Here is a 27,884-nt window from a genome sequence, read left to right as displayed (position 1 = left end):
GATCTATAATTAAATGATGGTGATGGTACTAGTCTTGTTTTGCTGAGATTTTCTTCACAATTTTTGCTACTTCCTCCTCTTAGAGAAATGTCATGAGTTAAGAGTACTTAACTCATGCTTAAGAATTATCTTATAAAATATTATAAAAATATTGTATGTCATGTCACAACCATTTTCTTATAAAAGCTAAAACACAAAACCTGAAGTTCTTTCAGTGAAAATTCTGGAAGGAAAATCTCTAGGAGAAGCCAAGTAAATGACTCTAATTATTTCACCTCCATTTTCATCTTCCCTTGGGAAGATTTGTGCTGTCCCACTTTGAATTATGCTGGGTACCTAACTCGAGTCCAAATGTGAACAATATTTCCTTCCTTGGTTCTCCACAGGACAGAAGAAATAAGTGGTCATGTTGAAAACTTCACTAAATATTAAGATAGAACAAAAAATTGGGGGAAAAAGCAAAAAAAAAAACCACCTCAAGTGTAAAAGATGTTTTTTATTATGAAGTAATTATAACCACGGGCTTCCCTCATAGCTCAGTCGGTAAAGAACCCACCTGCAATGCAGGAGAGCCCGGTTCGAGTCCTGGGTGGGAAAGATCCCCTGGAGAAGGGATAGGCTACCCACTCCAGTATTCTTGGGCTTCCCTTGTGGCTCATCTGGTAAAGAATCTGCCTGCAATGCAGGAGACCTGGGTTCAATCCCTGGGTTGGGAAGATCCCCTGGAGAAGGGAAAGGCTACCCACTCCAGTTTTCTGGCCTAGAGAATTCCATGGACTGTATAGGTAATTATAACCATACAGCAAGCTTAAAGGATTAGATCAATTTTGCAAGCACAGTTCCCTTCTCTTTCATCTCCCTGCCTCCATATGACAAGGCAACTCATTTACCCTCACAAGAGAGCTCTTCTCATGACATACTGACTCATTCTTGGAGTAAGGTTTAGGAGACTGGTTTAAATGTCTCAGACTAATTAAGGTCTTCTCACACAGCTCAAGTTTTTAGCCTGAGGTGTATACCTTATCTGTAGGGGATTCTTGGAATTCATACAATATCTAAACCTTTCTGGCTGAGGTTAACAGATCTGCCAACTTCTAGAACATTCTGTGAGGAGTGATCTAAAGGGTTATCATCATCACAATATGACTTTAATCATATCACTATAACATATACACACTAACAAAAGAATAGTCCTTTCATAGAAACACACAGGGATGAAGAATGAAAATAAATATCAGCAATCCTGTAGCAGAAAATTAAGACCTTCTATATTCAGTGTTAGAAAAGAATTTAATCATTTTTTTCTTTTTCTAAAAAAATAAAATTAAATGAAAAAGTACATTAAAACTAAATGAAGGTGAGTTAGAATTTGATACTGTGGTTTTCACTAACCAGATATATTGACACACTTTGTTCCCCCAATATTTATGTTGACAATAAAGATTAAAAGTAAAAGGAAAAAAAATTCAGCTTTTTTTTTTTTTCAACTTTTGGCCACACTGAGGATCTTTTGTTGGCCAGCGGGGATCTTAGTTTTCTGCTCAGGAGTAGAACCCTCACCTGCTGCAGTGGAAGCTCAGAGTCTTAACCACTGGACCTTCAGGGAAGTCTAAAAATCTCAACATTTTAATTGAGGAAAATCACATTCTTATGCTTAGATATTTTTCTTTCAAGTGTCAATATTTTAAGTCAAAACACTGCCTATCTACTGTTGGTTTATTAGCAGAGCTTATTGATTTTTAGTTAGATTCAATAAGCAGTCAATGGTGTAGAAGGCACTATGCTAGAGAATTTGGTGAATAATAAGAATAAGGCATTTCACATACCTGCAGACATTCAAAATTCAGTGGGGAAGACAGAACAACTTTGGAATTATTACCTAAAAATCAGTACTTATTTGCATAATTATCGCTCATTGAAACTGTTTTTAGAAATGAGTTTTTTCCTTTAACATGTTATTAATAATTCTTACCTCCATACTTTGCTATGTTGCTCTGGTGAATTTAACATTATAAAGAGCCTTTATTTTATTTAGCATTATTAGGAATATACTTAGTAGAAAGAAAGCATTAGGTGAGTGCTAATGATCTCAATTTATAAATAAAAGATTGCATCATCATTAAACAACTGGATTTGCTTTCTTCTTTTGAAATGCAATGATCCAAGGAGAATTTTTCTTAATATTTCAGATCAGTCATATTTAAATTAAAAATTAAAATACCAGCCAGCTGCAGATCTACAAGCAACATTAGATACTCAAATTTCAAGTCATAATATTTCAATATAACATAATGTGTGGTTTCCATTAATAAAATATTTTGTATAGAAATAGCAAAATATTTTTATACAAAGCAGTGGGTCTGTCATCACTTCCATCTGCAAAAGATGAAGATTGTCAATAATAAGTCCTGTTTGCAAGCACATCTTAGGTTCTAATGGTTAGGGAAGCAACAAAGAGTTCAAGGGAGCCGTTATGAAGTAAATGAATAGAATATGTTTTCTCAGATGCTATGTGAGGAGAAACACTTCACAAGATCCAAAAGGAATAAGAAACTTAAATTGAGATTGTCAAGACTAAGAAAGCATTTGTGGAGGCATAAATCCATAAAGCACTTGTAGAGGCACAAATTTATTTGATGATTAAATATGATCATCAAACACAGCTATTAGAAAATCTGCAAGTAGAAATGGGATTCTGTGGGCTCCTGTCTTGGGGAGTGAAACCGCCTGAGTTATTTTACCCCAGGATCCGTTACCTAAGTTGTGCCTCTCCCCTAGAACAGTTCTAAGAGCTGTGATATTCTTTTTTACCCACTCCACTTCTTTCAATGACCTAGTTCCACTTTCCAAATATATAGCACTGATTCCCCACCATTCAACTATTTTATCCTTTAGTCAGTGCTCTCTGTATGTGCTTAGTGCTTGAGTAGGGATATAATGTCCCTGATTTCAAGGAACTAATAATCCACTGAGGGAGGCAAGACATATACACAGTATAAAGCAAGTCAAAGCAGCATTTATAAAAACTAACATTTTCAAAGAGATAGTATTTTTTTTTTCAGTTTACAAGATAAATTTTACTGAAATCATGGCATCGCAGCCTGTCAAAAATTTTGTGAAGGAAGAACTATTACTTCTAGTTTAGAAACCAGGACACTGAATCACAGAGAAGCCAATGCCTGTGTCTAGGGCAACACTGTGAATTAATACAAGAGACAGTCTTTAATTGGGCCTTAGGGATGGTGGAGTGGACGTTCTTGGCTTCATACCAATCTTCATTACTTGCTTTCTCACTATTAAGAGAATTCAGACTTGAGCTTGGATAATAGCTTTTACCATAAACTCTAGTATTTGGGGGGAACCTGATCCCATCTCAAGCTTTAGGAAGATCTATGGTGGTTTAAGCTAATGGTTGGCACATTCCATTTTTCCTGGTCATATTATTGTTCTGTTGGGGCTGAGTGTGGTGGGGTAAGAAGAGACTATGAACCAGTCTGGTTGAATTTTAGGACTCTTATTTGTAATGCTGGGAAGAATTTCTCTCTTCCACAAACAACAGGAATAAAATCAGAATATATCCCAATAATCCTTATGCCATCAATTCTTTCTGATTCTATTTCCCCCACTTTTTGTGGCTGCAGTAAAAATTAAATTGACCTTCATGCCATTATTTTCTTCCTTATGCTTTCTCTAATGTGATTTTTTCTCCCCCTGTGAATCTGAAACCTCATTTGCCCACTTTCAAAGTTTTTTCTTATCAAGAAAAAAATGACTTGGAATGTATGGATTTAAAAAATAAGTTGATATAAATGAGAACCAAAAACTAATCTTTTTCTGGTGACATGGTAAACATTGTTTCTTTCCCCAACATTTATTTCTGTCTTCCTCTTTTATATGGCAGCCATGTGGTTTGAGTGGACCAAGCTTCTTGCTACAATGATGAATTCAGATTAGTCAGACTTAAGTCATCAGAGCAGTCATGGACTGCCCTGGCCACAGGGATGAATGAGAATTGCTCTAATCAGTGCACAATTTAGAACTCTATTGAAAGAATATGGGAGCAGACTAGCTTAGATATGAAAGTGAAAAAGTGAGAGTGTTAGTCGCTCAGCCGTGTCTGACTTTTTGCAACCCCATAGATTGTAGCCCTCCAGACTCTTCTGTTCATGGAATTCTTCAGGCAAGAATACTGGAGTGGGTTGCCATTCCCTTCTTCAGGGGATCTTCCCACCAAAGGATCGAACCGGGGCTCCCTCATTACAGGCAGGTTCTTTACTGTCTGAGTCACCAGGGAAGCCCCAGCTTAGATATAAAAAGGCCCTGATTATTTTTGTCAGCTATGTCAGTGAAAGTAATCATTGTTAAAATTAAGTCAACACCACGGATAGATTCAGAATGAAATTGAGTCCTTGATAAAAAAAATAGCTAGACTGTTAGACCCATCAATTCTGAAATCACATACACTTCTGGCTTTTCTGGTTAAATGAGCCAATAAGTTTCTTTATTTATCAGTTTGTGTTGAATTTGTTTGTATACATAACAGAAAGCATCTCTTGAGGTAAAGCATTCTTTCTCCATTGATAAGCTTATAGTTGTTATGGGGAAAAGTCCTGGAACTTTCCCAGTGGCTCATCGGGTAAAAAATCCACCTGCAATGAAAGAGACACAGGAAACTTGGGTTTGATCCCTGGGTTGGACAGATCCTTTGGAAGAGGAAAACGACAACTCACTCCAAGTTTTTGACTGGGAAATCCCATGGACAGAGGAGTCTGGTGGGCTACAGTTCAAAGGGTCGCAAAGAGTTGGATATGACGATATGTTAAGCACAGACTCTATCTTTAAACATCAATACTCAGTTTTTTATTCTTGACTAAATTAATCATGGCAATTGCATAAGGTTTTGAAACTTAGTCTTAAACTTATTTACTGTTTACATATGGGGAATAATGTATTTATTATCATTCTCACAGACTTACTTACAAATTAGCTCATTTTCTCAAGGGTGCTATGATCTTGAGATATCTTCTGGGAGTTCCAAATCTTGGTGTTGTTTCTCAAAGGAAAACAATGTTGTTGAGTCTGCCAAGATGTCCTCACCTTCAATATGGTTTTTAAATGTTCCCCTTTCTTAATTCATTGTCACATTTAAAAAGTACTGAATAATCTTTCAAGAAGGAGAGGATACATTCTAAAAGAAATAAACAAAGAATAGAGATAATGAGATGTTTTTCATAATGTTGACTCCTTAGACTACAGATGCCTAGCTGAGCCTCTGTTAGTGCTGTGCAATAGAAATTTCTTCTGAGTTGAAAATGTTCTATATTGATGCTGTGCAAAATGGTAGCCATTAGCTATGTACAGCACTTGAAATGTGTTTAGTGTAATTAAAGAAATGAATTTTTAAAAAAGTTTTATTGAAATTTAGATGATTTACAACGTGTTTCTTTCAAGTGTACAGCAAAGTTATTTAGTTATATATATATGTGTGTGTGTGTGTGTGTATGTATATATATATATATATATATCCTTTTAAAGATTCTTTTCCATTATAGGTTATTACAAGATAAAGAGTATAGTTCCCTGTGCTATATAGTAGGTCCTTGTTATTTATCTATTTTATATATAGTAGTTATATATTTTAATTCCAAATTTCTAATTTATCCCTTCTTGCCTTTCCCCTTTGGTAACCATAAGTTTGTTTTGTCTGTGAATCTGTTTCTGTTTTATAAATCAGTTCATTTGTATCATTTTTTAGGTTCCATCTATAAGCAGATACATTTGCCTTTCTCTGGCTGACTTACTTCACTTAGTATGATAATCTCTAGGTCCATCCATGTTGTTGGAAATGGCTGAGTAACATTCCATTGTGTATATATACCACATCTTCTTTATTCCTTCATCTGTTGATGGACATGTAGGTTGCTTCCATGTCTTAGCTATTATAAATAGTGGTGCTGTGAACACTGGGGTGCATATATCTTTCTGAATTATACTTTTCTCCAGCTATGCCTAGGAGTGGGATCACTGGATCATATGAGGAATTTAATTTTTTTTTTTGGCTGTGTCATGCTGCATGTGGGATCTTAGTTCGACCAGGGATCCAGCCTTCACCCCCTGCATCGGGAGCTTGGGGTCTTAACCACTGGATTGTCAGGGAAGTCCCCAAGAACTGAATTTTTCATGTTACTTAATTTTAAGTAATATAACAATAAATTAATAAAAATTTAAATAGCCATCTGTGTGTAGTTACGGCTGGTAACTACCACATTGGACAACATAGCTCTAGATCAACCTTAGACTATTAAAGAGTTAAACAGGAAAATGGCAAAAGATTGTTGTAGCCAAACAAGTATACTTTTTTTGGAGGGGGTGATTCCACATGGCTTGCGGGACCTTAGTTCCCTGACCAGGAATCAAACCCATGCCCCCTACAATGGAATCCGAGTCCTAACCACTGGACCGCTAGGGGATTCTCAAATCGAGTGTACTTTTACAGTGTTTTCTTATCTTTGAGATGCAGTTCAACATTGATCTAATGAGATTTTATTCATTTAAATAAATTAATTGAGGAGAGTTAATAGCTTCCCAATTTTTCTGTTGACTACCATACTTGTTTTTCTTCATTTCCTACATTTTTACAGGGTGCGTCCTGCTCAGTTCCCCCTGGGGATCTTCCCGACCCAGGGATAGATCCCGCATCTCCTGCATTGTAGGCAGATTTTTTATTGCTGAGCCACCAGGGAAGACCTTTATAGAGTAACAGTTTTTAAAAACAACCTCACCACATCACATCTCTGCTTTAGAATACCCTTCATGCTCAAAATAGATCAGCAGTATAGGAGGCATTGCTCGGAGCTCATTGGAAATGCAGAATCTATCTCCACCCAAACTAACTGAATTAGAATCTGCATTTTAATGAAATATATAGAGATGATTTATATGCACATTCAAGTTTGAGAAGCACTGTTGCAGGATGAAGTCCAAACTCTTTAACATATCTTAGAGGTTCTGGTCTAGCTCAGTTTCCAGTATCATCTCCAGCAACTGCCCCTTCCCAGTCTCTTAAAACCCATATTCAATCTTGTACAAAATGATTTGCAATTCTGGGTATTCATCTTTTCTCTGCTGCATAACAAACTTTCTTTCTGGTCTTCAATACCCATTAAAAGTTTTCTTTCCATGGTTTCTCATAAGAGTTAGGTATATCTGTACTTTGCATAATTTTATAGATACCTTTCTTACAGCATGTATCAAATGGATTATAAATATTTGCATGTCTCTCATACTACACTGTGAACTTCTTGAGGTAGACATTTTATTTTTCATATAGTTATGCTATTCTCAATAGTTCCTGATCCATGCTTGCTGTTTGAATGATGTTCCAGAAGTGAGCATTAGATAATTGCAATATTTCATAGAATGACTACATTTAAAAGGTAGAAAAGATTCCTTGTAGAGAAATTTTATTTTACAAGAGAGAAACTGAGGCCCCAAAGTTGAATGACTTTCTCCAAGTTATTAGCACGGTGACATTTTTCTCTGTAAATATTAATAGCACGTGTGTGTACATGCTAAGTTGATTCAGTCCTGTCTGACTCTTTGTGACCCTATGGACTATAGCCTGCTAGGCTCCTCTGTCCATGGGATTCTCCAGGCAAGAATACTGGAGTGGGTTGCCATGCCCTCCGCTAGGGAATCTTCCTGACCCAGGGATAGAACCCGTGTCTCTTATGTCTCTTGCATCGGCAGGCAGGTTCTTTACCACTGGTGCCACTTGGGAAACCCATATATAAATAGTAGGCACCTCATAAATATCCAGCCAATAAACATGATAAACTGATTTTTCTCTCTCTGGGTTTTGGATGAACTAAATTTCCCTTGACTAAAGGTAAAGACTTTAACAAACTTGGATTATTCTGTATCTCTTCTGCTAATCTTTTCCTCACCTTTCCTTTGTGGGAAATGACAGGACTCTTTTCTATCTCTCTTTCAGTTTAGTGTTATATGACGCTAATCAGGAAGATAGTGAAGTAATTAGGGATGCAGTATCATTAGTACACAGCTGATAGTAAGCTTTGCATCTCCTTTCATCAGATCTAAGATGAGGTTTCTTGAATTTCAGTGTCTGGTGGAGTAAAGGACTTGGACGAAAGCAGTTGGACCAGGTACCATCTAGATAAGACCAAAGCAATTCTCGTAGGCAGAGGGAGACATTTGAAGTATACAGTAGTCAGTTCATGTTGCAAAAGATAAACCGACCCTTTGTCTTTGAGAGCCACAATATTGTAGGAAATCTTGGATTACAGGCTATTTCTACCTCATTAGATTTTGGCCAGACTTCTAGAGTCCCTTCTTAACCTGCTCTCAAATAAAAACGGTTATCTTTTTTTCTAGTTGGGAAGATTCTTAAAACTTATCTTTTTGTACAGTATTTCAGCCTATATTGATGAGTTCTGTATCAATTTATTATGCTTGTCTTACAAATCCTAGGCAGCTTCATTCGTTTAGTCATGATTCTTTGTTAAAAGAAGGGCTCCATTTTCTTGGTATTCCTTTTAGCTATTTCTGGATTCCAGCTAGGGTTAAAAAAAAACAAAAACAAAAATCTTGTCCGAGGGGATAACATTAATATTAGTATTAACCAAAGTGATTTACTTTAAAAAAAAATTTACTCCTTTGTAATGGAGAACACAGGAACTCCAACCAAATTTATTAAATGTCTAGCATATACTATGGTATCACAGGATGGTTATGACATAGACCTGGGGAATACTGTTTGAATTTTATTTATATATTGTCCAACTGAGATATTACACTAATATAGCCTGATCATAAAATTTGGGGTGAAAACTGGGATACTTTGAAATGAGTAGCAACAACTAAACAACATGGAAAAGAAATGCAAAAAAGCAAAATGGCTGTCTGTGGAGGCCTTACAAATAGCTGTGAAAAGAAGAGAAGTGAAAAGCAAAGGAGAAAAGGAAAGATATAAGCATCTGAATGCAGAGTTCCGAAGAATAGCAGGGAGAGATAAGAAAGCCTTCCTCAGCGATCAATGCAAAGAAATAGAGGAAAACAACAGAATGAGAAAGACTAGAGATCTCTTCAAGAAAATTAGAGATACCAAGGGAACATCTCATGCAAAGATGGGCTCAATAAAGGACAGAAATGGTATGGACCTAACAGAAGCAGAAGGTATTAAGAAGAGGTGGCAAGAATACACAGAAGAACTGTACAAAAACGATCTTCAGGATCAAGATAATCATGATGGTGTGATCACTCACCTAGAGCCAGACATCCTGGAATGTGAAGTCAAGTGGGCCCTAGAAAGCATCACTACAAACAAAGCTAGTGGAGGTGATGGAATTCCAGTGGAGCTATTTCAAATCCTGAAAGATGATGCTGTGAAAGTGCTGCACTCAATATGCCAGCAAATTTGGACAGCTCAGCAGTGGCCACAGGACTGGAAAAGGTCAGTTTTCATTCCAATCCCAAAGAAAGGCAATGCCAAAGAATGCTCAAACTACCGCACAATTGCACTCATCTCACATGCTAGTAAAGTAATGCTCAAAATTCTCCAAGCCAGGCTTCAGCAATAATGAAATGGTGAACTTCCAGATGTTCAAGCTGGATTTAGAAAAGGCAGAGGAACCCGAGATCAAATTGCCAACATCTGCTGGATCATTGAAAAAGCAAGGGCGTTCCAGAAAAACATCTATTTCTGCTTTATTGACAATGACAAAGCCTTTGACTGTGTGGATCACAATAAACTGTGGAAAATTCTGAAAGAGATGGGAATACCAGACTATCTGACCTGCCTCTTGAGAAATCTATATGCAGGTCAGGAAGCAACAGCTAGAACTGGACATGGAACAAGACTGGTTCCAAATAGGAAAAGTACTACGTCAAGGCTGTATATTGTCACCCTGCTTATTTAACTTCTATGCAGAACACATAATGAGAAATGCTGGGCTGGAAGAAGCACAAGCTGGAATCAAGATTGCTGGGAGAAATATCAATAACCTCAGATATTTAGATGACACCACCCTTATGGCAGAAAGTGAAGAGGAACTAAAGAGCCTCTTGATGAAAGTGAAAGAGGAGAGTGAAAAAGTTGGCTTAAAGCTCAACATTCAGAAAACGAAAACCATCACTTCATGGCAAATAGATGAGGAAACAGTGTCAGACTTTATTTTTTTGGGCTCCAAAATCACTGCAGATGGTGATTGCAGCCATGAAATTAAAAGACGCTTACTCCTTGGAAGCTAAGTTATGACCAACCTAGATAACATATTCAAAAGCAGAGGCATTACTTTGCCAACAAAGGTCCATCTAGTCAAGGCTATGTTTTTCCAGTGGTCATGTATGGATGTGAGAGTTGTGCTGTGAAGAAAGCTGAGCGCCAAAGAACTGATGCTTTTGAAGTGTGGTGTTGGAGAAGACTCTTGAGAGTCCCTTGGACTACAAGGAGATCCAACCAGTCCATCCTAAAGGAGATCAGTCCTGGGTGTTCATTGGAAGGACTGATGCTGAAGCTGAAACTCCAATACTTTGGCGACCTCATGCGAAGAGCTGACTTATTGGAAAAGACCCTGATGCTGCCAGGGATTGTGGGCAGGAGGAAAAGGGGATGACAGAGGATGAGATGGCTGGATGGCATCACCGACTTGACGGACATGAGTTGGGTAAACTCCGGGAGTTGGTGATAGACAGGGAGGCCTGGCGTGCTGCGATTCATGGGGTCGCAAAGAGTCAAACATGACTGAGCGACTGAACTGAACTGAACTGAGCAACAACTAATACCTACATCTGATCAACAGATTAAACAAGGACCACAGTGGCACCCCACTACAGTACTCTTACCTGGAGAATCTCATGGATGGAGGAGCCTGGAGGGCTGCAGTCCATGGGGTCGCACAGAGTCGGACAGGACTGAAGCGACTTAGCAGCAACAGCAGCATCCTGGGCAAACTGGAACATTAAGAAAACATTAGTTTCTCTTGTAAATTTTTTTGGCATTTTAAATATTACAGTTACTAGGGACTGCTGCTGCTGCTAAGTTACTTCAGTCGTGTCTGATTCTGTGCGACCCCATAGACGGCAGCCCACCAGGCTCCCCCGTCCCTGGGACTCTCCAGGCAAGAATACTGGAGTGGGTTGCCATTTCCTTCTCCAATGCATGAAAGTGAAAAGTGAAAGTGAAGTTGCTCTGTCATATCTGACTCTTAGCGACCCCATGGACTGCAGCCTACCAGGCTCCTCCATCCATGGGATTTTCCAGGCAAGAGTACTGGAGTGGGGTGCCATTGCTTTCTCCTACTGGGGACTAGCTTGGGTTAAATATAACTATGCCTATTGTATGTTAGACACTATAGTAAAGTGTATTGAGATTTTGGGCTTTCCCTGGTGGTACAGCAGTAAAAAAAAAAACCCATCTGTCAATGCAGGAGACATAAGACGCTGGTTCGATCCTTGGGCCAGGAAGATCCCCTGGAAATCTTCCTGGAAATGGCAACTCACTCCAGTATTCATGCTTGGAGAATTCCATGGACAGAGGAGCCTGGCGGGCTACAGTCCATTGAGTCACAGAGTCAGACACAACTTAGCGTTCACTTGCACATGCACCTATGCACGCGCACACATATACACACACAAATTTTAGTCAGGGAAACGGAATATATACATACCGCTATAATAAACAATTGTGTATAGAGGCATAAATACCGGATTGAAAGTCAGACTGAAAATTTGCCTTAAAATTCAATCTCTTCCTTTGATTGAATCCCTAAACCTCTCAGGCTGTTTCCTTACCTATAAAATGTAATGATACTTATTCTTCTTATGTTGGTAGAAGAAGGTGGTAAAAAATGTGAAAGCACTAACATAGTATCTATTCATCAAATAACAAATGCTTGATAAAGGATTATCTGATTTTGTTGATTTTCTAGTTTAATGAAGGCAGCTAGAGTGGAAGATAGAGACTTCTTTGGAAAGAAAATATTTCTAAAAACATTTATTTTAAAGATTTTATTTTTTACTATATTTCATGGCCAGTTTTGCCCCATTCGCACCTCCATCCATATTATTTTGAAGCAAATCTCAGATATCAAATAGTTTCATCTATAGGTATTTTAGTATGTGTCACTAAGGATTCTTTACTTTTCTAACATCATCACATTATCATTATTAACCAAATAAAGCAACAATGATTCTCTATTATTATCAGGTGCCTCGTTACTGTCCAAATTGCCTGGTCTCTTATAAAAGTTTTCCACTCATTTTTTAAAAGATGAGGTCCATGAATCCTTGCACTTGGTTGATGTTTTTTAAGTTTCATTTAAAGTATAGATCCCCTCTTCACCTCTTTTTAATTTTTTTCCTTGAAATTTATTTGCTGTAAAAAAAAACTTGGTTTTGGGGAATTCCTTGGTGGTCCAATGGTTTGGACTCCACGTTTCCACTACTGGGGACTGGGTTTGATTCCTGGTCTAGGAACTAGGATTCTGCAAGTCTCTCAGTTCAGTTCAGTTCAGTTCAGTCGCTCAGTCGTGTCCGACTCTGTGCGACCCCATGAATCCCAGCACGCCAGGCCTCCCTGTCCATCACCAACTCCCGGAGTTCACTCAGACTCATGTCCATCGAGTCGGTGATGCCATCCAGCCATCTCATCCTCTGTCGTCCCCTTCTCCTCCTGCCCACAATCCCTCCCAGCATCAGAGTCTTTTCCAATGAGTCAACTCTTTGCATGAGGTGGCCAAAGTACTGGAGTTTCAGCTTCAGCATCATTCTCTCCAAAGAAATCCCAGGGCTGATCTCCTTCAGAATGGACTGGTTGGATCTCCTTGCAGTCCAAGGGACTCTCAAGAGTCTTCTCCAACACCACACTTCAAAAGCATCAATTCTTCGGCACTCAGCCTTCTTCACAGTCCAACTCTCACATCCATACATGACCACTGGAAAAACCATAGACTTGACTAGATGTGGCCAAAAACAAAACAAAACAAAACAAAACCCAAATCTGGGTTTTGCCCTGTAAAATATTCTGTAGAGTATTCTACAGAGTGAAATCCCATGGTGCAGTTTACTCGCAGAATAAATTTTATTTGACTCTAATACAAGTCTTATTTAAGTAAGTTTTGTCATTAACATGCACATTTGTATGTCTTATATGGTAACTCATACATTGGGTCTACTTGCAATTTTCAAAGACTCCCATGGCATTCCTACAATGTGCCTGAGTGGGATAGAAGTACCATGCTTATGAGAGCAGAGATTAGAATTGAGATACTTCATTGTCAATTCTGGTTCCATCACTCAGTAGTTATCTGAAATACACCTCCCTTTGTAGGTTTCTAAAATGGGGTTAATATCTGAATCATTGTTAGGATTAGGTAAGTGAAGAGCTTAGCATGCTATCTGACACACGGGATGGCTCTTAAGTACTATTAATATTGTTTACAATGAGGAAAGTAAAATTTGGCCTTGAATTTAAAATGAAGTTGGGGAGATGAGACAGATACAAAGACCTAAATAGGTATAAATAAATATAGTCAAGGGATACAAAAACCTAAACAGGTATAAATAAATATAGTCAAAGGGATCATGGAAACTGAGATATGGAACTTGATGGAGAAATAGCTTTGAGAAGGGATTCATTCACTTTTATTCTATGTCTGCTATTCTGCATAATGCTCTCAGCACACTTGTTCAGTCCTCATAACTACACTGTGAGGAGGCACTTCTTACAAGGTCATGTGTGAGAAGACCGAGGCTCCAGGAGATCAGTCTTGCTCCAGGTCACCAGTTAGTAGGGGACCTTGGTATAGTTTAATATGTTCCTCTGTTCTATTTCCTATAAATTGGTTGATGTATTTAGAAGGTGTTGTAAATTTAGGTTTGATTTTTTTTTTTGGTGGGGGGGGAAAACAACTTCTACATATAGTTGTATAATTTTTCTATCAGGAAGCACATAATGCCTAGTTGATTATCTTTTATGACGTTAGCAGCTGTTGCTATTTAATTGATATTTAATGCTTAGCTATATTTGTTCATTAAGGGTTTTGTGTTTATTTCTGATCTCATAAAATTCACTTGTTTTTTCACTTCTGAAAGTGGTCAGAGTTGTAATTAAGATGAAGATGTAATTAAGAAAATATTTACATTAATTATGTCTATATGGCCCAACCTCGAATACTATCCTATATCACTTTAAAGATGTGCTTATTGATTGCTAGGAGGGAATAAAAATAGAAATAACTTTATAATGCTATAAATGAAAGATGATTAGAATATGATTTCCCCTTTTTAATATAAATGGCTCTATGGGTTTTATGACATAATAATTAAGAAATAACTTCCTATATTGCTAGATGCACAAAAAAGTAATTAATAAGCTTATCTACACCAACATCCTCTAAGTTTTTCATTACTTCTTGGCTTCAAATCCTAATAACTAAACTGTTCTAATCTCTAGCTTATTTTCTAGCAACAAACAATATATTCTTTCCCTGATGCCATGCTCTTTTGTTATCACTAATATAATACTGTTATTTTGATTTAAAATGACAGTATGGTCCTACAGTCATAGCTAAGCACTTTGAGTTATTTTTCCAATAATGCTGATTAACTTTTGATGAACCAGTCATATCCTTCCACCCAGTTCCTGGTCAAGAAATAACATGTTGTCATCTGACAACTGGCAAAGATTAACAGTCAGCTGTGGCCACTGCACTGACTGACTCACCCAGGGATTTAAACCACGACCTTGGCCTCATTATCATGCTGTTATAATCTACTGAGTAACATAGCCAGAAAAATAAATTCTGAAGGCAGGAAGTAAAAAATTCTGCTATTTGTGTCTCCATGCCTAAATCACCGCACATCTGTGTCCTTTCAGTAATTCTATTAGCAGGTGTTTTGGATATGCATGAAGAAGTGAAGGCAGGATATTCTGAAAATCAAAGCTGATCATGTCAGTTCTCTGAATAAAGAAACCTCCACTGCCTATCTGATGACTATAGGATAAGTTCAAATTCTTCAGCAGAGCACATAAGGTTATAGCATAATGTTGCCACTGCCTATTTTCCCAGCTTTATCTCTTGCTGCAACTCCCTGCCTCATTCTCCAGCAACAGTGATTTTTCTCATTATTTTGTGACTGCTCATGTAATTGTGCATATATTTATCAAGAGTTTGTAATACATGAGACAGTCTGATAGGCCCTGGGGAAACTGGAGTGAAAGGCATATTCCTTGCCCTTAAGCATTCATGGCCTGGTTGAGGAGCCAGACGGAGATAAACGGGTCCAGCCCTGTGTGACATGTGCTATCTGTGAGTAAGGCAGTACAGTGCTAAGAGAGCCTGGGGCAAACAGGAGGAAGCACAAAAAAGGAAGGGATGAGCACACGGTAGAGAAGACAAGTTACTGACAGAGAGGAAGGTTATGGCAGATGGAGCAGAAAGGGTGGTTCAAGTTGGGGGAATATAAAAGAAAGTCCTAAAGATGAGAAACTTTATATGTTCAATAAAGTACAAGTCATTTGTCATGGCTGAAGAGGGGTGTGTGTTGGTAGGCTGAGTTGCAGATAAGGCTACGGAGGTAGGCAGTAGTGGAATCCTAAAGGAACCTCAGACAAAGACTTTAGATCTTATTTCTTTCCACCTATGTTTCTTCCTTTCGAAGCTGCTTTTTCCTTTTCTTGGACTTCCCAGGTGACCCAGGGGTGAAGAGTCCACCAGCCAATGCAGGAGACACAGGAGACATGGGTTCGATTCCTGGGTCGGGAAGATTCCCTTGAGTAGGAAATGGATAACCCAAAATCAGTATGCTTGCCTGGAGAATTCCGTGGGCAGAGAAGGCTGGTGTGCTACAGTTCATGTGATCACAGAAAAGTCAGACATGGCTGAGCATGCACTCATTTCCTTTTCTCCCACCCAACTTAAACCAATCATGACAAGATTCTCTTCCCAGAAATTAACTCAACGAGTATTTATTTTTGTTGGAATACCTACTACATGTGATGTACTGTTCTAGGTCCATATGCTACATTAGTAAAAATCTTACTTTGTTCATGTGCTTAAATATTCTTGTGCGGGAAGTTAAAGGTTAATGATAAACATAAAAAGCCGGGTTATTATTCAACTTGGAGTAAAAGTTGGAGAGTGGCAAATGTCATGGAAAAATCAGGGTAAGGTAAAGGAGACTAGAGTGACCAGGGAGCAGGTGAAACAGGCTGGAACATTAAACAGGATGGAAAACTAAGCAGAAATGTGCAGAAGGAGAGTAGGCCATGTGAATATCGGGGTGAACAGTATTTTGGGCAGAAGGAACAGCTAGAGGAAAGTCTAACAAGAGAGCAGTAGATGAGGTCAGAGAGGTTATATGGGACTTGCAGGACATTTAAGGGGTTAAATTCTGACTGAGTCAACTAGGGTGCCACCACAGGATTTTGACCAGTAGAGTGATATGATCTGACTAATATTTTAGGAGGATTTGTCTTTATGCTGTGTTGAGAAAAGACTGAAAGCCGCAAGGACAGAAGCAGGGAGATCTGTTAGGAGAAACTGAGGGCTGCAATGATTCTAAGCATTGTGAGGCAGCCAGATCTGTTAGGAGAGTACTGCTGCAGCTGCTAAGTCGCTTCAGTCGTGTCCGACTCTGTGGGACCCCATAGACGGCAGCCCACCAGGCTCCCCTATCCCTGGGATTCTCCAGGCAAGAATACTGGAGTGGGTTGCCATTTCCTTCTCCAATGCATGAAAGTGAAAAGTGAAAGTGAAGTCGCTCAGTCGTGTCTGACTCTTAGCAACCCCTGGACTGCAGCCTACCAGGCTCCTCCATCCATGGGATTTTTCAGGCAAGAGTACTGGAGTTGGGTGCCATTGCCTTCTCCAGCAGAGTACTGAGTCCTCAGTAAATTTTACTGATTATTACAGTTTTGATTTTAGTTTAGATATGCCCCCTATAACTTATTTAGTAGATTACAAGTAATTAGCCCTCATTGTTGTTGTTTAGTCACTAAGTTATGTCTGCCTTAGTGAACCATAGTTCGCCAGGCTCCTCCGTCCATGGGATTTTTCGGGCAAGAATAGTGGACTGGGTTGCCATTTCCTTCTCCAGGGAATCTTCCTTACCCAGCGATCAAACTCATGTCTCCTGCATTGGCAGGCAGATTCTTAACCACTGAGCCACCATGGAAGCCCTAATTAGCCCTTCAGTTCAGTTCAGTCTCTCAGTCATGTCCGTCTCTTTGCGACCCCATGAATCACAGCACGCCAGGCCTCCCTGTCCATCACCAACTCCCGGAGTTCACTCAGACTCATGTCCATCGAGTCAGTGATGCCATCCAGTCATCTCATCCTCTGTTGTCCCCTTCTCCTCCTGCCCACAATCCCTCCCAGCATCAGAGTCTTTTCCAATGAGTCAACTCTTTGCATGAGGTGGCCAAAGTACTGGAGTTTCAGCTTTAGCATCATTCCTTCCAAAGAAATCCCAGGGCTGATCTCCTTCAGAATGGACTGGTTGGATCTCCTTGCAGTCCAAGGGACTCTCAAGAGTCTTCTCCAACACCACAGTTCAAAAGCATCAATTCTTCGGCACTCAGCCTTCTTCACAGTCCAACTCTCACATCCATACATGACCACAGGAAAAACCATAGCCTTGACTAGACAGACCTTTGTTGGCAAAGTAATGTCTCTGCTTTTGAATGTTATCTAGGTTGGACATAACTTTCCTTCCAAGGAGTAAGCGTCTTTTAATTTCATGGCTGCAGTCACCATCTGCAGTGATTTTGGAGCCCAGAAAAATAAAGTCTGACATTGTTTCCACCGTTTCCCCATCTATTTCCCATGAAGTGATGGGACCGGATGCCATGATCTTCATTTTCTGAATCCGTACCCTTATGCAAAACTCAAAGTCCACAGGCTTACAGGCTTCACAAACTTATGCTCCTATAGGAACTAAAGAAAGGATTGCATTTCTGAGTTAGTTTGTGGCCTGTCAAGAAGACCTTGAGAACTCAATGAAGAACAAAGATGAACATGGAGAGTTACTCCTAAAGGTAAGTAAGAACAATTCACTTTCAACTCAACTTCAAATGTGTTCATATATTTGAGGGACATGCTTAAGTAAACCATAATGCCTTACAAGATATAATGAGATGAGATAAACATTTTAGGTTAAATACTAAATCAGAACAAACAAAACAAAACAGAGATCAAAAGACAAGAGATCTTTGGAAAGCATTTTAGTTCTCAGCATACCAATCTTACTTTAACTTGGGTCTATTGCTTTGAAAAGTAGCCCATTTCAAATTCTATGGGATTCTGTATGTTATATAAATACTGTGACAAATTTTTATTTTCAAAAGGTGTATGAATCAGAGTGGAAGATGATTTTAAGATACCTCCACTGCTAAGCATTCCCTTTAATAGGAAAAACACATGTAGTTGTTTGTAGTAAAGAAATGTAAAAAGGAAATACACTTCTACTTTATCCAATCCTATAAGAAATCAGGTGTCCCTGTGATACCAGCTTATGCACATTGAATTTTATATGCTGGCATTATCTCTAGGCAGGTGAGAGGTAGGAGGGGTTCTGGGAGACACAACTGCAGGCACTCAGCATACTTTGTGACTGGTAGAAAACAGTGCGTGGCCCAGGGTGTGACTCTGCTATAAAATAAGCCAAAATTGTTCAGTTTGGACAACCTCTTCTAAGTTCACATTTTATGTACTCCGGGTAGTCTGTTTCTTGGAAAAGGCAATGGCACCCCACCCCAGTACTCTTGCCTGGAAAATCCCATGGATGGAGGAGCCTGGTAGGCTGCAGTCCATGGGGTCGCTAAGAGTCAGACACGACTGAGCGACTTCACTTTCACTTTTCACTTTCATGCAGTGGAGAAAGAAATGGCAACCCACTCTCAGTGTTCTTGCCTGGAGAATCCCAGGGATGGGGGAGCCTGGTGGGCTGCCGTCTATGGGGTCGCACAGAGTCAGACACGACTGAAGCAACTTAGCAACTTAGCCGTCTGTTTCTACTTGGGTTGATAGCTGGCTGGGGAATGGACGTGGTGGTGCTTAAAATCTGGCTCAGAAATAGGTGAATAAGGTAGAGTGTTCCACCCATCCTTTTTGTTTTTAGCTCTATTCTCCTTTCTTTTAAAGGAGCTTTTAGTGTATTTTAGTGGCAGTGAGGTAAAGGTCATAGATATGTGTATTTACTGTTACCTGTCGTTGCATATTAGTGAAAAGGAAAGTGTGGATGTTATTTAAAAACTCAATATTCCAATTTTAGGTAAAAAAATCAGTCTCACTAGAAGTGTTCTTTTTGTTTTCCACTTCCCAGTTTCTCCTCCATTATCTTTTATTGTAATGCACTTAGTATAGTTTCCAACCTTTGCTATGTACTTAGGAATTTTCAAAATATACTCTTGACCAGAGTCCTTACGCCAGAGACTGATTCATTTGATCTAGGGTTAGACTCAGGTGATATTTTAAAAAGGTGCAGCTAGGGTTTAAAATTGCAATGGTTTCAAGCAGGAGTAAAAGTATCTAGGTTCTAGTTGCAGTGCTGCCATTTACTAGCTGGCTGACCTTAGTCCTCTAGTTCCCATAAAATGATGAGGCTGGATTAGAGATATATAATAATCCCCTAATTCTACAACAAAATCACATAAATTTGGATTCATATGATCTCATCAAACTAACTCCAAAGAGATGAAAACTGAATTACTTGGGGCTGTGAGAGCTTGATTTGAAGTAGGTGAGTAATGTAAATAAATGAGTAAATAAATAAAAGCACTTAAGTAAACTTTTCCCTTGTTACAAGGGGTGGGAGAAAAGAAACAGAGGACATTGATGCTTAGAAACCACAAGAGACTTCCAAGGCAGCTTTGTGTATTCCCAGGTCTCTTAAATTGGGAGCTAGTCAGATGCTACCCGGGGAACGGGGAGCGGGAGGAGGAGAGAGTTTGCTACACACCAAGAAGATAAATACAAGTCCCCAAGGCCTTACACTACTCATCAGACGATAATCTGGCCTGGTACTAAACAAAGCTAGCGTGGAAGGCGGGGTAGGGGTGTGTACGTATACGTAGATACACACACACGTACACGCACCCCACCTCAGTCATCCACTGCGTTTGCCAAGAGCAGGCAGAAGGGGTGATCCCTGGCAACCAGTCCCGCTGGCCTCAACTCTACCCCTCTCCACTAGCTCCCAGTCCCGCCCCACTCCACCATACCCAGAGGGTTGTCAGGGCGGGGCTCAGCCCTACCCAAAACACAGGGCAGCGGCGGCCACTGCCATTCTCCAGGAGCTGGTTTTCTGTTCACTCTCAACCTCTTTCATCTTACCCGTCCCTGTGCTTGGAAAACCAGACTCTCCCACTAACCCTATCCCCTGGCTTCCCTGCCACTAACTCTCTAGATAAGGCCCGCCAAAGAGGGCCAAATAGAACGAAGCCCTTGGCCCAAGCACCGGCTGATCCCCATTCTCCGACCGATCCTTAGTTCTTCGCCTTCACATTTACAGCCTCCGGTCTCCTCCTCATCCGCACACCTTTCCCAGACAAACCCTAACTCTCCCAGTGTCACCTCCCACTTCTCCAGCCTCTCCTGCGCTTTCTTCGCCATGAGGATCCCCCGAGGAACCAATCCGTCCCGACACTTACAGTCTCCCTCCTTCCAGGACTCCGCCCTTGGCAGCTCAAGAGCCCCTCCAAGCGCTCATACTTTTTCCCCCTCCAGCCTGACACCTTGCGCGCCGCCCGCCTCCCGCCCCCTCCCCCCGCCCCCCGCTCCCGCCCCATTCCGGGTTCAAAACCCCTGCGAGCCCTCACTCCCGGATCTCACTCAGTCTCCGGACCCGACACGCCCGTCGCCGGTCCCTGCGCTCCTGGTTCTCTACCTCTCCAGCTGACCCACAGGGCTCTCCATCCACCTCGATTCTTAACTCTTCCCTCTCTCCCGACGCCGGCTCTCAAGCTCCCCTCTCCACACCCCCGCCCTTGAAACTCCCGCTCTCCTCCTCCGCCCAGCTCACTCTCTTCCCTTCCTTCCCTCCCTCCCACCCTCCCCAACCTCTCCCCGCCCTGCCCCAGTCCACTGATCGCCTTCGGGAGGGTGGGCGCCGCCCGCCGGGCGTCCGCGGTGCTCGGGCCTCCACGGCCAAGAGGTGACGCGGGCCCCGCGGGAGGAGCTGGGGAGGCGGAGGAGGCGCGGGCGGCGGCACCGAGCGGCGGCGGCAGCAGCAGCGGCGGCGTAGGGAGCGGGGCCCTCTGCACCCACTCCACGGACCACAGGGGCGGTGGCAGCTTGAGGGACTCCAGACGGGCGCGTTGATGGTGAAGGACCCGCGCCCGACCCTGCTGCGCGTCGGAGGTCGCTGGGATCCGGGCGCTGGCAGCCGCGAAGCCCCGGCCTCCGGACTGTCCGCCACTAGCCCTTGTCATCCCTACTCCGCTTTCGCTTCCCCGCTCTAGCCCAGAGGGGTGGTCTTCAAGGCTACCCGCCCCGCCCCCTGGCCCTCTCCTCGTCGTTTCTGGAGGGGGGTCCTCCCTCCGCGGAGCCGGGAGCCCAGTGACGCGTCGGCCGGTGGGACGGCTCGGCAGCTTCTCTGGGAAATTCGTCCCTGCTTCCTCACTCTCCTCTGCGCTCCCGCCTCGGCGCCCCTCTTGGCTCGCGGGACGCTGCCTCCCCGGCACTCGGAGCGAGTTCCCGGGACTCCCCCCAGGGGGCTGGGTCGCAGCCACCCCTGTCTCCGCTCCCGAGCGGCGCGCGCGGGGCCCCCCGCCTCCGCCGCAGCCGGACACCCTTGCGCCCCGGGCCGGCGCGCCGCCCTCCCGCCCGCTCCTTCCAGTCACCCCACCCTTATCGCCGTCCCCGCCACCTTACTCCACCACCCTCCCCGCGCCGCTCCGCGCCCTCCGCGGCCCGGCCCGGCCTCCCGCTCCTCTTCTGGCCCCAACAGCTCACTTGCCAGCCCTTCGCCCCCCGGGGAAAAAGAAACATTTCTCAGAGCGCACTCGTCAGCCCTGCCTTCCCCCCATCCCGCCGCGCTCGCCCTCCCCTCCCCTTCCCCCCTCCCTTTTCCATCTTGGGGGAGGGGGGCCGTCGCCTGGGATTGAAGGCCATTGATTTGTATGTATTTGTCCCGGCGCCGGAGGCTGCCCCAGCCGCCCGCGCGGGTGCCGCCGCCGCCGCCGGTGGAGTTGCCTCCCGGCTTCCCTAGGGTGGTTGGACTCCACCAAACATGTCGGCTCCTGTCGGGCCGCGGGGCCGCCCGGCTCCCACCCCGGCGGGCTCTCAGCCGCCTCTGCAGCCCGAGATGCCCGACCTCAGCCACCTCACAGAGGAGGAGAGGAAAATCATCCTGGCCGTCATGGATCGGCAGAAGAAAGAAGAGGAGAAAGAGCAGTCGGTGCTGAAGTAAGGATCTGACTCCATCTTCCCGCCTCCCTCCCTCCCTGCCCTCCGCCGTCCCCCCCACCTCGGTCGCTGCCCTGTGGCCGCCGGCGCGCCCGGGGATCGCCGCCCTCCCTTCCCGCCGGCGGCGCCTGAGCCACGAGGGTTGCGACCACCGCCGGCCGCCGGGGCTAGCTTGTTGGGGCTGTCAGAGCGCAGGGGTGTGTGTATCGGGGAGGGAGAGCGCCGAGGCCGGCCGCGGCGAGCCTGTGGGCGTTGTAATTCCCCCCCGGCGTCCTTCCGGCTTGCCCGCCGGGCCAGTTCGGCTGCGGGCCCCGGCGGGGCTCTGGGCTGAACGCTCTCTCCGCGCGTCCCTGGTCGCTTCCCGCCGCCCCCGCGCGGAGGCAGTGACTGGGGCGAGGAATCCAATATGGCCGTGCACAGGTGCTCCCCGGGCCGGGACCCGGGCGGAGGCGCGCCGGCCGGGGAGGAGGGCGCCGCCGGGGGGCCCCTGGGCCCCGCCTCCGCGGGGCGCTTCTGCCCCCCCCCAACCTCCTCCACTGCGGGAAGAGCAGCGCTGCCCACTGTCGCCCCGGGCAGGAGGGCGGCGGTGCGGGCGAGGGGGGCCTGTAATAAGCGCTGTCGTGTCTCGGGTGGGTGTGCGGTCGCCGCCATCTTCCAGCCCCTCCCCCTCGGCGGGTGTGTAACACCCTGCTCTCTTGCCACTCTTCCTATTTGCAACTAGTAAATCTGCTTAATCTCGAAGAGGCTCCGAAAGGACTCCAGTTCCTCCCGTCACTGCAGCTTGGGATGCTCCCTACCTTGTGAAGTTCTGCTCCTCGTGCTCGTAGTCTAGGCAGCGGGATCTTGCGGAGGGTGGGACAGTGAAAGCAGCACCCAGGCACCCAACACAGTTTAGTGACGGTGTAACTTCAGCACCAGGGAACTGTCCAGAGAGAGAGCGAGAGATCTGTAGGCGTTTGAGATTCCTTTTCTTGTCAGTCTAGCAAAGAGATGTGTTTCAGCAGGTTTGCTTTTAAATGTTTTACGGTTCTTTGACTTCTCGGTTACTACGTGAAGGAGATTGTGCAGAGCATGTGCAACCTTTTTTTAAAAATATTTTTCCAGCTCAATTCTTTCATTTTTTGCTAGAAATGCATTATTCATTAAGATTAATTTGTACAGTTGATATACCAAATATGCGACAATTCTTTCGTGTCGCCTATTTCTAAATTATGCTTTTCCCATATTCTCCACAGAAACACATAGTTGAAAGTGTAGAGTTCCTCTGGGACGGAACTAACACACTGACCTCTAATCATGTAAATTCCAAAAAACAGGTTGTTGAATTCAGTATTCTTTAGCACTTAACAAAGAAACAATTCTCTCTACACATATATATTTACATATTTTAATGAAAAATACTACTTTAAATTATATAACAAACTTATCAAATATCTTTACATGTCCAAGAAAAATACTAGTTCTCAAAAAATACTGAAGGACTAAGAGCAAATGTGCTTCTAACATACAAACTGAAATAAAGAATTGCTTCTTCAAAACTAATTTCTGGGTTTCAATAGTTGTTTGGCAATGTGACTTACTAGTACGCTTGTGTAATGAAAAAATAGTAAGAGATTTAAGTAGCTTGTTTAAACTAGTAAAAAATAAAACAATTATTTTAAAGAGCTTTTTGAGCATACTTCTAACTTTTGCTTAACTTTACTACAATGTCAAGCTTTTGATGACTTAGAGTTTGATATTTGGATATATTAATCTGTATTTTCTTATAATTGTTATAAGTATTGCCAAAATGATGCTCAAATTAAATGTGGTTTTATTTGTTGGACTCATATTTAACTGTAGGAAGTGTTTTTATTTATTTATGGTGTGTGGAATTATGGTATTTATTGGCTAGTTCACTGTAGTTCCAAATCTATTTATTGTTCCAATACATAGAAACGTAAATGAACTTTTGAGTACTAAATAAAGAATTTCTTAAGGTGAACTATATGTTATATTAGGAGAACGTGAAAGGGTTTTTTCAGATAGGTACGTGTGAGTATTTTACTTTCCTGTGTAAACCTACATACTGTGCAAATGCATATAAAGTTTGTGCATTCATATTTGCATAGTTTAGGTAGAAACAAGCATTCTCTAAGAACATAGTCATATAGTCTATGAAATTATATTGATGAAAAATCTGTTTGTGTTTATGTAAAATATCTATTTGCATCTTTACCTAACTTAGACTTGGAAGGAGTCATACCTCAAAATGATATACATGGTTTCAGAATTATTTTTGTATTCATTTTAACAAGAAACTTTTTGGAGGTTAAATTATAATATATTTGAAACTTTAATTTTTAATGTTCTTTAAAAATACTTTTGCAGAAACCAACATAATATTGTAAAGCAATTACCCTTCTATTAAAAGTAAATAAAAACTACTTTTGGCTTTCATAATAAAATAAGATTAGACAAGGAAGATTAGGAAAAGAATAGACTTTATAATAGAATGATAAAAATGAGACAGATTGTTTTGAAGATTTTGACAATTTACTAATATTTTCAATATTGACTATTAAGTTACAAATGCTATTTAAAAGAAAAAAATAGTACTAATATTCTTCAATGATTGCTATTTGCCATTAAATTTTAGGGGCCATTTGCTTGGTCATGACTATACTTTGTTTCTCTTTAGTGATGTCTGTTTAATTGCATGTTAACATTTATTCTGAGAGAAGGTCATGGGCAGAGAGAAATAAACTGAAATTGAAATTAATGTCTGCTGCCTTTTAACAGCTATGCTAAAAAATGAGTTTGCTGTGTGAAAAATTGAAACCATTAGATGAAAATATTTTTGCATGATCTGTGAGTTTAAATATTCATATTAAGTATTCATACAGAGCAGAATGTGGATACCCAAGGGCATCATAAGATGATGTACTAGATTACAAGAAGAAAATAAAACTTATATTTAAATTTTTGTCTGTTTGAAAAAGACAGAAATTAAGTTTTATTGATACTTAATATATAGATTGACAATGTGAAGATGCATATAAGTAAATATACATATTTTAAGAAGTTAATGCTTGACATATTTTTAGTGAAAAAGGTGAGCGATCAAAACTGATTGAGACCATTGCAGTAAATTCTCTTCTAAGGAGCGTGGATAATTAAAATATTTATATTTAATCATTAGCAGTTTCTTCATGGCCTAGGTGAATATTCACATATTCTGGAAGTCTTTGGTCATCATCAAATGTTACAGTTTTACATATGAGTGAGATATTAGGACTTTGGAAGCATTTTTATATCCAATAGATCCTTCAGTGGATCAACAATTACTTTTTTTTTAATCCTTACGTGAATGCCTTTAACAGTTTTAGTTTGGATAACTCAGTGTATCAGTAAAATCTATAATATTCTTTTGTTGATTAAAGTTTTAAAGCCTTGTCTTTCAAGACTGTAAACTTCTTGAGGGCAGGAATAAAAATGTACTCCTCTTTGGAGTCTCTGTTTTGTAGTATCCTTAACACCTGCACATGGTAGGTATCTAGTAAGCAATGTTGCTTTAACTTCGAGTAATGTTCATTAACAAGTAGCTTACCAAACTTGTTGGAAAAATGAAATTTTTTGGACAAAGTGAGTAATTTATTTAAAATTTATATTTTCCAGTGAGTTTTTGTTCTTGTTACTATTTTTTGTTTGTTTTGGGTGTGATGTGAAAAAAATCGATGAGTAAAGTAAACCCACTGAAATCAATAGAAAAGTATTTTCAGTAAATATTTATTGAGCTTTCTGCTATCCTGTATCATAGTCTTTTAGATGAGATGTTTTTGAAACAAATTAGAAATTATGTGTTTCTTGCCATGTAAATTATCTTTTCATCCACAGTTTAGATTTTCTGTTAATGTCAAAGGGATAATTTGCTCCCCTAATAAAAGAAAATGATAAATAAAAATTTGCATGATAGATCAAGGTAATGATTTAGATTATATTTAAAACATAGGTAAGAAGTTTTATATTTTTTAATATTTCAATTTTAAAGTACTATCTAAAGTCAGTTTATAAACTTCTTTACTTAATAGGTAATATATACATATGGTACAAAATTTTTAGCTATCTATTTTCCCTTTCTAGAGGCAACTCCTATTGCCAGCTTGTTTTATACTCTTTCAGAAATATTCTATGCTTAAGAGTAGATATGTGTGTATATCAAATATTGTGTGTCTATATATGTATATATATACGTGTATACACATGTATGGACTTATGTGTGTAAGCATAAAAGGTACAAATATGTCTTGCAGTTTAATTTTTAGGAGATCAATTCCATACCCATGAATATATAACTCCCTAATTCATTTTAGGGATATGTTAGGGATATTAAGCTCAGATATGTAGATGACACCACCCTTATGGCAGAAAGTGAAGAGGAACTAAAAAGCCTCTTGATGAAAGTGAAAGAGGAGAGTGAAAAAGTTGGCTTAAAGCTCAACATTCAGAAAACGAAGATCGTGGCATCTGGTCCCGTCACTTCATGGGAAATAGATGGGGAAACAGTGGACACAGTGGCTGACTATATTTTTTTGGGCTCCAAAATCACTGCAGATGGTGATTGCAGCCATGAAATTAAAAGACGTTTACTCCTTGGAAGGAAAGTTATGACCAACCTAGATAGTATATTGAAAAGCAGAGATATTACTTTGCCAACAAAGGTCCATCTAGTCAAGGCTATGGTATTTCCAGTGGTCGTGTATGGATGTGAGAGTTCGACTGTGAAGAAAGCTGATGTTTTTGAGCTGTGGTGTTGGAGAAGACTCTTGAGAGTCCCTTGGACTGCAAGGAGATCCAACTAGTCCATCCTAAAGGAGATCAGTCCTGGGTGTTCATTGGAAGGACTGATGCTGAAGTTGAAACTCTAATACTTTGGCCACTTCATGTGAAGAGTTGACTCATTGGAAAAGAGATTGAGGGCAGGAGAAGAAGGGGACAACAGAGGATGAGATGGCTGGATGGCATCACCAACTCGATGGACATGAGTTTGAGTGAACTCTGGGAGTTGGTGATGGACAGGGAGGCCTGGCGTGCTGTGATTCATGGGGTTGCAAAGAGTCGGACGCGACTGAGCGACTGAACTGAATTCATTTTAATGGCTGTATGTGTGCATGTGCGTACATGCTAAGTCGCTTCAGTCATGTCCCACTCTTTGCAACCCTATAGATGTAGCCCGCCACACTCTTCTGTCCATGGGATTCTTCAGGCAAGAGTAGTGGAGTGGGTTGCCATGCCCTCCCTTCTCCAGGGGATCTTCCCAACCAAGGGATCAAACCTGAGTCTCTTACATCTCTTGCATTTGTACATATATCATTTTCCATATGCATGAATTTGTCTCTGGAATAAATTCCTAGAATGAGATTGTTCAAAAGGTCATAAAGTGTAACCTTTATATTTTTATAATGTATACAATAAAAA

At 41.4% G+C, this 27,884-nt stretch overlaps 1 protein-coding gene and 1 long non-coding RNA gene across 19 annotated transcripts in view; one reads left to right on the top strand and one right to left on the bottom strand.

Annotated features, from left to right (window-relative positions):
- Positions 1–4,479: 4,479 nt before the first annotated feature.
- LOC139186954 (uncharacterized) lies at positions 4,480–21,034 on the bottom strand. 2 transcript variants are annotated; one of them, XR_011570642.1, is made up of 4 exons: positions 20,853–21,034; positions 10,864–10,971; positions 4,981–5,188; positions 4,480–4,649 (listed from the first exon to the last, which is right to left on the bottom strand). It is a non-coding gene; the product is annotated as an uncharacterized lncRNA (long non-coding RNA). The 2 variants fall into 2 exon arrangements; XR_011570643.1 differs by lacking the exon at positions 10,864–10,971 and having other exon boundaries at positions 20,853–21,027.
- Positions 21,035–22,153: 1,119 nt separating this feature from the next.
- The window catches only part of RIMS2 (regulating synaptic membrane exocytosis 2), a 609,863-nt gene continuing 604,132 nt past the window's right edge, over positions 22,154–27,884 (top strand). For all 17 annotated transcript variants that reach the window (XM_070802800.1, XM_070802803.1, XM_070802799.1 and 14 more), the window contains exon 1: positions 22,154–22,427. In XM_070802800.1, coding sequence (XP_070658901.1) covers positions 22,252–22,427 — 176 coding nt within the window. In that variant the 5' untranslated portion in view covers positions 22,154–22,251. The remainder of the gene's footprint in view (positions 22,428–27,884) is intronic.

This window comes from Bos indicus, chromosome 14 (assembly GCF_029378745.1).
Source record: "Bos indicus isolate NIAB-ARS_2022 breed Sahiwal x Tharparkar chromosome 14, NIAB-ARS_B.indTharparkar_mat_pri_1.0, whole genome shotgun sequence".
In the NCBI taxonomy this organism is placed as follows: Eukaryota; Metazoa; Chordata; class Mammalia; order Artiodactyla; family Bovidae; genus Bos; species Bos indicus.
Note: the sequence above shows the minus strand (reverse complement) of the source record. Positions and strands in the feature narration are given on the sequence as shown.